The sequence below is a fragment of the Dufourea novaeangliae genome, unplaced genomic scaffold, assembly GCF_001272555.1.
Source record: "Dufourea novaeangliae isolate 0120121106 unplaced genomic scaffold, ASM127255v1 scaffold6, whole genome shotgun sequence".
Classification (NCBI taxonomy): Eukaryota; Metazoa; Arthropoda; class Insecta; order Hymenoptera; family Halictidae; genus Dufourea; species Dufourea novaeangliae.
Genome location: NW_015373900.1, coordinates 1,453,311 through 1,463,897, shown reverse-complemented (window position 1 = coordinate 1,463,897; position 10,587 = coordinate 1,453,311). Strand labels below are relative to the sequence as shown.

Sequence of the window (10,587 nt, the reverse complement as noted above, 5' to 3'; positions counted from 1 at the left end):
AAAAGTTGTAGAAAAACGGTATTTACTATTTTCTTCGACATTCTGAAAAGTCACAAATTTTTCAACATTTTTTTAACATTATTTAGTAAACTAATCCTTCTAACTTTACAAAGAAACCCAAGTCACTTGGTCCAATTTTGAAAGAGTTGTTCTGTTTTAAAAGGTGTACGAATACTTTTTTTACCCACTGTAGCTTAACGTTTTCGACCGTCAAATTAGAATGACCCCTTAATTTTTCGATATTGCTGTAAATAATTGTGAATTTCCATAAACTTCCACAGTCTATTTACCAGCAGGTATAAACATCCACGGTGTAATTATTACCATTAAAGTTTAACGGTTGGACGGTCCAGTCTGAATGCGTTTTGACAGGGACGGTTCGTCACTGTACGAGACTGGTGGAATTCATTATTATTTATGGGGTCACCAGAAGGGTATCTTTATTCGACGGAAGTAGGTCATCCAGAGGATTTACGAAGGACAGTGTATGTACAAGACCGAACATTCGTGCAATTGTCATCCGCAGTTACCCATGCTTCCCGATTCTATTGTTCACGATAAAAAACGTGTTACATTCGTCTAATACACTTACATAAATTATTTACAGCGATAAGATTCGAATGAAAGAGCACATAACATACATTCTTGAATTTCTTCTATTTGTTCGTCTATTTCCAGGCCACACGGTGATTGATCGAAGTCGAATGAATCAGACGGAACGGGGCAGAGGTGTTCGTCATCGTCGAAATGGACAATTTGGCCACGTGGTTATTACGCGTCTCGGAGAACAGCACCGAGAGGTACAGCGCGATAATCGATGGCGAGATATCGAGGTATGTGTACTAGAGATGTGCGATGTTGGTACCAATATCGATAATGCTTATCGATATATATTTTTTCGTTAAATATCGGCACATGGAAAGTATTATTCAAAAAGTATTGATACTCATAATATCCATACGAAAATCTTATTAATTTACCAATTAAACGATAAGCTTGCATATATTCAGGAAAATATCATTTTGGATAGAATAGAATTTTCTGAAACGAAAGTTTTTGCATAGTATTAAGAAATTATTTTATTTCAATTAAAATTCAAAGTATTTAAATGAAATCTAGTATTTACTTTTCAAATAATACTTATTTATTATTAGAAAATATACATAGAAAAACTTATAAATTCCAATCTTCTGAAGACAAGCAGGTTAAAAATAATAATTATTGAAGCTTGAGGAAACAATCTCTCAGATGGGATTAACATCGCAATTACTCGTTGCATTTATTCTTTTTTCAGGCAGTTTTCTTTCATTGCAAAAAATTATCGATTATTTGACAAACATTATCAATACCTGTAATTATTAGTTTCTAAAATGTCAATAGAAAATAACGATATATCGATATATGTACAAAGGCGAGTGGCCGAAGCTCGAACTTCGGACAAAAAACCTATTTACGAGAGTCTGAAGCATTTCCTTATCGACGATTATTGTCCCGACGCGGACCCGAGTTCGGGACAATAATCGAGAGGAGCCTGTATACAATTATCGATAAATGTCACCCATCAATAATTTGTATATTTACGGAGTTTCGTACACTTATGAGGGGGGAAAAGTAGAATTAATTGCAAGAATTTTCTTTCAGTGAGCAAAATTTTGTTATCAACAAAAACATTATGTATACCGAAAGGGACATACTTCTGTCTCTGAAATGCTGAATTTTCATTAAAAGAATTCGAAGAAGAAGCGAGACATGGTGACTGTTTTCGTATGACGAATTTTTCAAAAAAGGCGTCTACGGAAACCATCACTTTTTTGTTGTTTATTTTATTAGAAACCAAATAGGAAAACTTATTCTTAAATTAGGCAAAGATCTAATAGGTATCTACTTGTAGTCGATTTTTTTTTTTTTTAATTTTTCGCAAAGTGGCAAACATTTGAATATAGAAGTAGATTTTATGACTGAAAATATGAACTTCTTTAATTTATAAAAAAATAAACTATAATGTTTAAAAAGATCCTACGACAAAAGCTGAAATAATGATATAAAAAATCCCTGTACCCAATATAAAACGATATCGAACGTACATTGCATACTTGTCACGGTCTGTTTAATTTCTACCTGCATGCAAATTATGTATCGAATAAACGAATTTGTACATTTCCCGTCAGTAGATTCCCGAAGACGCTGAGGACATTCGCGGCGGTGGTCGCCATTTTGATAATGATCGTCGGCCTGGCTGGCAATTTACTGACGATCATCGCTCTCTGCAAGTATCCCAAAGTTCGAAATGTTGCGGCAGCTTTTATTATTAGGTAATAAACAAACTATATTATGTATACAGAATTTACAACTAATTATTATTTGGTAGTCTTAGTTAAGTAATTCCGTGGAAGGTGTTCGAGAACTATTAAATATCACTATCTAACGGAAAGAAATACATTACAAAAATTATTTACATTATTTAAAATTAATTTTTATAATCTATTAAAATAATATTATTTAAAATTAATTTTAAATAATGTAAATTATTTTTGTAATCTATTTTTTTCCGTTGGATAATGATCTTTAATAGTTTCCGAACACCTTCCCCGGAATTACTTAACTAAAACTACTATTTTTAGATTAGAAAAATTAATTTTAAGATTATACAAACTATTTAAGAACGCTGAAATTATTTAAAGAAATTGCGATTTCTATTTCGATTTCTATTATTTTCCAAAGTAATCAAGTGTCAGGTGACGCCGGTGACATGAAACGGGGCTGTATACATATACGGTGTTTCGAAATATCGACATTTTTTTATTGATACCTAAAATTATTAAGACGGTGATAGTGATATAATACAAAACATATTTTTTTCAATCTGTGTACAAAATGCTAAATTAGATACTTAAGCTAGAAACGCATTAACCCTTTCGATGTTTATGTCGAGTATACTCGTCATGAAAAGATGACATTTTTTTTGTATCGTCGATCAACGTTACATTCAATTATTTTTCATATGGCCAATTCTAAAGTGACCATATTTTTAAAAATCTATTCACAAAGAGGACAAAAAAGGACTATATACAGGGTGTTCCGCTTAAAACAGGCCACCTAAATATTTCCTCTATCTATGATCATACGAGAAATATTTTTTACGTAATTTGAATGGTTTCAAGCTCACCTCATTCGAGGTGATTAAGTTAGCTGAGACACCCTGTATATGTATGTATACAACTTGATACAGCATGACGTGATGTTAATGTGTTTCCTTACACCTTTATTCTCATGGGATTGTAGGTTGATATATTACGATTAACAAGAGCAAATTATTACAGTTTATGCGTGGCGGACTTCGTGTTCTGCCTTTTCGTGTTGCCGTTCGACTCGATCAGATTCATCAACGCTAGCTGGGCGGAAGTGAGATTTCTCTGCGTCCTTGTGCCCTTTCTTAGGTATGGAAACGTTGGCGTCAGTCTCCTCTCGGTCGCAACTATAACCATCAATAGGTACGAATCAATTTTCTGCGAAGGTGTTGTGGCCTCCATGACGTAAAGATATAAGGTGTGCTCGCCCAGCAGTCTTATTTTCCTCTTCTACTGCGCCTTCCAACGTTCCGCCATATTACAATATGGCCGCTTAGAAAACAATTTAGAAATACAGACTCCTCTTGATTATCGTCTGGCTTGTCTACACGATTATTGTCCAGGCATTATCCTCAGCACTCGAGGGGGGGGGGTAGGCCGTGGAACCCGTCAAGCGCATATTTTGTTGCTGAGGCTTCGGGCAAAAAACGAATTTACGAAGGTCTGAAGCATTTCTCCCTATATGATTATTGTCCCGGCACGGCACGAATTCCGGACAATAATCGAGAGGAGTCTGTACTCCCAGATAGCACATGACGCCCAATGACGCCTTCAAGACGCTTTAAAGGCTCCTTAGACCTAAAATAACCATAAAATTATTTATTAAGACGTCATGTGCTATATGGGCTGTGTAAACGTGGTGTAAACACCTCATGCACATCACTACCGAAATAACTTCGACTCTCGGAAATGACGGGTTCCTGGGATGATTTGAAATAACTTTTTCCTTAACAAAAATGTTATCCGAGGCTTTGTTAACGAGATATTAACGAAAAACCCCGACCAATCAGAGCGCGAGCCTGCCCAGCAGAGTTCTGATTGGTCGGAGTTTTTCGTTAATATCTCGTTAACAAAACCTCGGATAACATTTTTGCTAAGGAAAAAGTTATGTACATCACATGATACTCTTAGGTGCTTTGGAATCATCTCAAACAAACGACAACAAAATCAGAATTGTTCGTTGATTGGTTCGGCGTTTTCCTTTCAGGTACATCATGATAGCACATCACGGCTTGTACAGCAAAGTGTACAAAAGGTACTGGATCGCTTTCATGATCGTGTTTTGCTGGATGTTCTCCTACGGAATGCAAGTACCCACCCTTCTAGGAATTTGGGGTAAGACGGAGTATGCTCTTACTTAACGATGACTGTGTCTGTACAGACCCGACCCTAAACAGAAATAGTCTCGGATATAAAAGATCAGTCAAAGCCAGGTTTTTTTTTTATTAAACATTTAAGACCTCCTACAAAGAGAGGCACGGAAGTGTCCCCCTCCGATTTTGATGAAACTTCGTATGTCTGTTAACCAGTCAACAATAAGGGATACGTATTTTTTGTAAAACCACCCCTCGAAGTTTCGATCCGAAATGCTTTTGTTATAAACAAATTATATTTTGGACAATTTGTTAGAACCATATTATTTTACATAAAAAACCGCAAACCTCGTCCCTTAGAAGTTTTCATGTATCTCCTCTGGTTTTTCGAGATAGTACTTTCAGGTCGAAACTTCGAGGGGTGGTTTCACCCCTTAAAGTCGCGTCTCAGCCGATAAAAAAAAATACGTATTCCTTATTTTTTACGGCTTTAACAGACATACGAAGTTTCATGAAAATCAGAGGGGGACATTTCCGGGCCTTCCCTTGTTAGTTCTAATGATAAAAACGACATTTGGACCGTGTATACGATAAAAAAAAATGCTACGGGTCCGTATAGACCCAGGCAATATCGCTCGACCTTTTTCATCTTCGTTCTCTCATCTGTCCTTCCTATTTCCGTAGGTAGATTCGACTACGATTCGAACCTCGAAACCTGTTCGATCGTAAAGGACAGCAGGGGACGCACGTCCAAAACGTTTCTTTTCGTGATGGGTTTTCTGATACCGTGCGTGGTGATCGTTGGATGTTATACCAAAATATTCTGGGTGGTGCACAGGTAAAAACATTACATACAGGGTGTCCCACTTAACGTGAGCACCTTCAATATCTCACTAGTTTTTGGAGATAAAAAAAAACGTGAGTGGAAAGTATTACAGTAAAGACTCGATAAGAGTTGTACAGGAAGTTCCTCGTGAGAGTTTCTACTTCATCCCCACCACTGGGGAAGGGAGGCCGTGGAACCTGTCAAGCACATCATTTACCCCCCTCCCCCGCTTTTGTTGCCGCAGCTTGGGCTTCGGGCAAAAAATAGATTTGTGAGGTGTTGAAACGAAACTCTAATGGAGTATTTACTATACTTGGTTAGAAGGAACAAATACTATGACAAGCAAAAATTTTCTCAAGGTCATATTTCTTCGAAATTTTAAGGTCATTGACGTTTCTTTTTAATGGGACTACATATGTTTATCAGCGTAGCATTATAATTGAGAGCAAGACCAATCCAATGACCTATAATAGTGTGGCCTTCGTGTGACTTTGAGTAGGAAAAATCCAGAAATGTATGAGAGTAGATTTGAATAATAAAATAACTACGATAATGGGATTAGTGCAAAAATGTATCGAAGTTCATGGACATCACTTTGAATATTCATTAAAATGAAGTTTCTGCAAATCAAAAGCAAGTAAAATATTAAAGGTGCTCACATTAAGTGGGACACCCTGTATACTGCTGTAATCCGATTCTCGAATAATTTCGTTTTGATAATCAACTATGCATTTGTTGTCCGCGATTTTATAGACTTTAAGAGTTTCTATTATTTATAGATCCGAGTCTAGGATGCGAAAACACACGACACCCGTGATAAAGTCGCCCCATACACCCGGTAGGGATACCAGGGAGATCAAACAGAGACGAAGCGAATGGCGAATCACGAAGATGGTACTCGCCATTTTTCTCAGTTTCGTCGCTTGCTACCTTCCGATCACGATCGTTAAAGTAGCCGACGTGGAGGTTCGATATCCAGGTAACTTATCTATTCGTCGAGAAACCGAATAAAAAGACGATTACATAATACAAAACCATATTTTCATCGAACATCGAACAGCTTTCTACGAGCTCGGACAGTAAAGTCTTGATAACTGCTCGCGAAGAGCTGCAGGTTAATCCTTATAGTACCTTATAAGTTTTCCGGATACCGTCCAAACATACCTTGAAAAAATGCGGTTTTTGAGGTATCTATTAATATTAACATATTTCTCTTAAAAAAAAAGATATGTTCACGTTTTTTTTGTTATATTGTGAAATGTATATAGTACTATAAAAACTTATTTTATAGAAATAAAGTGTCACTACATGTGTTAATACATTGTATACACGTATTATAGAGAATTTACTGTACCCACGCGCACTGTCGAAGTCTCGAGCTCTTACCAAAATTTTACTGTATCGTCACTGTCGATGGTACCACCAACACAGTCCGGTATTCACCAGATCGACCGAGTTTCGGTGATTTTGTCGAATGGAAAAACATTAGCGAAGATACGATATATCTTTTTTTCTCAGAGTTCCACGTGCTGGGCTATCTCCTCCTGTACTTCGCCTCCTGCGTGAACCCGATAATCTACGTGATCATGAACAAGCAGTACAGGCAGGCGTACGCGGGCGTGATTGGTTGTTCGCGGATAAGGGCGGGCCTGACACCGTACGGCAGCAGCGCCCCCGGCCACCACCATCACCAGCCGGACTACGGCCAAGGTAACTTCGAGCACCGTCGCGTGGTGACGCTCACCAAGCTCTGACCGAACGCGAGCTAAGCGTACCACACCCCGCTCACTCCGTAAGTCAAGGGCACAAAATTCGCTGCTTTCTATCACCGCGATTTGACCCCCGCTTCCTGATTCCGTCCCCACGACACGTGTCTTCCCTCTTCGACCATATGGCTACCGTCCGTGGTTTAACCCTTTGCATTCGACTGTCGCCTCTGAAGCGACAAAATGTATGGAAAATTAGAAATTCCGAGTGCAAAGGGTTAACAGAAAGGTATATACAGAGAAACTATTGACGATAATAAAATATGTTTCAGATAAAAGTTAAATTGTACCAAGGGACACACTTTCTGATGCAACTTTTTGCTATGTGAACGCGTAGAGGTCACACGAAGGTCAACTTTGTTTTTTTTAAATGGAGTCGTATACTTTTTTATCCATTAACCCCTTGCCTTACGATTTTTTTGACGGCTGTACTTTCAAGCATCACTTTATCGTTAATAATTTCCCAGATACAAACGGAATTTTATTCTTAGGGCAAGTGTATCATTTACTCTAAATCTTTAATATTAATACCAATGAAACAGAATTTCACTTGGACTCAAAGAAAATGAATACTATACATGTTTATTAAATCCAGTTTGAAATCGTCATCACGTGTCTGACTCGGTGTTATAAGGCAAGGGGTTAATTCGCCATACGTGATCTAGTACTTTATGTAGGGAATAACGAGTAGCATCAAGTAGTGCATTGGAACATATACGATTCCATTTAAAAATACAATATTGACCTTCATATGACCTCTACGCGTCCACATAGCAAAAGTTACATGAGAAAGTGTGCCCTCTGGCACCATTTAACTTTTGTCTGAAACGTTTTTTAATATCTTCGACAGTTTCGGAGATATTCGAGTGGGTCGATTTAAATAGGACACCCTATACATATATTCGACGAGGTCCAGTGAACGTGATCACAGGAACACTGATTCAAATGTTTCTGTTCGGTTGAAAGTTGAATGCAAACAATCGGATTTAGTTTACGAAATGGCTGAATGTATTCGTAATTGTGAAAGGGTTGGGTACCTTTTTCTTCATTTATCGCAAGAAGTAAGAACATACGGTTTACCAATTAACTTTAAACTTTCACGGAGAGTTATCCTTATAAGTGAGAGTAATCCTTTTAACTTTATCACGGAGAGTTATCCTTGTAAGTGAATTTTGTAAACATAAGACTGCAATCGATTTTAAAGTTTTACATTTTTCGAAGTTTTCATAATGTGTCACAAAATGTAACGTAAAAAGTCAGAATCAACGTCGATTATTTTCAACTCAATCATATTGAATTCTGATGCATCGAATACCTTTCCTCGGTGGTTGCATGCGTGTGTTTAAAACTTAATCCGATAACACCTTTCATTTTCATCTATCTAACGGCATAGAATTCACCTCTAACGCAAGAAAAGTACAGAATCATATATTATACATACTAATTGATGCACAACAAAATATTGAATACATTATTTACAGGCTCGGTACACGCAAAACATACATATATACAGTACCGGACAAAATTATAACATTTTCACTGCAAGAATGTTTTGAGGATCAATTTCATTAGCATTTTCTGTATTAATTAACGAAGGGTTTAGAATTTATTAAAATTGTTAATATTTAAGAAAATAACGTTTAACGAAATCCATACTCTTCATTAATTAATATGGAACATACTAAAGAAATTAATCTTCAAAGAATTATTACGCTCAAGTACATAGTGAATAGTTTTGTCCGGTACTGTGCCCTCACGAGCAGACTCGGCTTTCGCTAGGGGAAAATGTGGCGTAGGGGTTAAGGGCCTCCTACCGCTTGATAACTTTATTTCAAATACTAACATAAATGTTAAACCAAATATGAATTTGGCATAAATTTCAGTAACTCCAAGACCAAGTGGTAGAAGGTCTTGCCCTGACATCACTTTTTCCCCTAGTGGAAGCCGAGTTTGCTCGTGAGTGTACTTTGTGTAAAAACATTTAGATTTTCAAACATCTTGTTTTTTTCTCGTTCAACACGTCAGATTTAAGCAACAAAGATATTCTGGCGATCAAAATAGACTAACCTGCGGTCTCAAAGTTCGATTCTTCGGAGTTCAAAGTTCAACTTCTTCCACACACACAGAAAAATGAAAACACACTCGCGAACGAAATATGTAATTTGAAATTGCTTCAACGTCGAGCTAACTCCGCACGTCTCCCCGCTTCGATTTTCCGTCTCAGACACTTTGACTGCCACCATCAGCAAAATATGAATGACAGGTATTCAATTCTTAAAAAATAAATGTTTACGTTCAGATACCGAATAAAACAATTTCAGCGAAAATCCGTAAACTGCAGAACCGTTAAAAGAACCAAATGTTGTGACAAATCTTGCTTTATAAGAAAAAAGATTGTCGGTTTAGTCAAAGTGTCGACAAGTTTCCTGCTTGCCGCAGCACGCGTTCGAAGGAGAACCGAGGCGACGCGAATTTTGTTTTCCATTTGCACGACTCTTCCGTTACAGACTACTCGAAGGACTTCAGCAAAACGATGGTGTCGACGGTCTCTATCGCTATGAATCCTGTCAGGGACTCACGGTTCGAAGAGGATCCCTAAACGTTCGCGAAATGAAAAGGGGGCGCCACTGTACAGACAGCGAGGAGCAAAAGTGTTTTGTACATTTCGTGCATCAAATGTGTGGAAAGTGTGCAAACTGTTAAACTTGAACTACAAAGCCAAGTGGAAAGTATTTTTTTATAGGGCGATGTTTAATCTATAACAATGTACTGTTTAATTTATATTGCACTTTAATGTATTAATGTGCATTTTGTCTGTTTTTAGTCTAAAAAAGAAAGTTTTTAGTCATAAAATCTGTGACTGCAAAAACTTCACACAATCTTGAATTGATTTATTGAGACAACTGAAATATACTGTAGAAAGAGAGGAGTTTAAGGATAAATACTCGGGTACTTGAAATGATAGCTGGTTATTTTTTATGAAGAAAAAGAAAAAAAGACTCGATTACTTGCATTTCTTTATCATTTCTAGTCTATAACTCAAAAGAAGTTCTAATTATTGATTACTGTATGATAATAATTTTCTATAATTTCTTGATATTGCTGGAGACAAATGTTGGGAAATGATAATAGGACTCAATTGAACTTGGTAATTTGCACACCTCTGCAGTATATGTAGTTGTATATTATACATGAGACATTTGTAGTGCAACTAAGTTTTTTACCTATATGTGTGTTACTACTAATGTCTATACACATGTGTAATACATATATGAATATACATATTCCATACATTCAATAGTATGGAACATATGTGTAGCTTTTTTTTTATATGTATATCCTCATTGTACAATTACTTTTGTCTCTCACTATATATGTTGTGTACAGTTGACAAGCATGCAGAAGAAAGAATATTGTTTGTCATTTTTTAAGTGAACAACTTGTGAAAAATGAAAAATGACAGTGACAAGTTCTTGGAGTCAAAAGAAACTTGAAAATGTTAGCTATAAAAGACATGAAGGAAAGAGAAACGAAAGTACAGCGGAGCTGTTCGC

General features: G+C 36.8%; 1 protein-coding gene across 1 annotated transcript; it reads left to right on the top strand.

The window, feature by feature from the left end:
* Window positions 1-747: 747 nt before the first annotated feature.
* Window positions 748-9,650, top strand: LOC107193500 (G-protein coupled receptor moody). Its single transcript, XM_015582958.1, has 8 exons — window positions 748-833; window positions 2,172-2,312; window positions 3,321-3,491; window positions 4,336-4,463; window positions 5,126-5,279; window positions 6,047-6,246; window positions 6,786-6,977; window positions 9,541-9,650. The coding sequence occupies exons 1-8, from the start codon at window positions 748-750 to the stop codon at window positions 9,630-9,632; spliced, it is 1,164 nt and encodes a 387-aa protein (XP_015438444.1). The 3' UTR covers window positions 9,633-9,650.
* The last annotated feature ends 937 nt before the right edge of the window (window positions 9,651-10,587 follow it).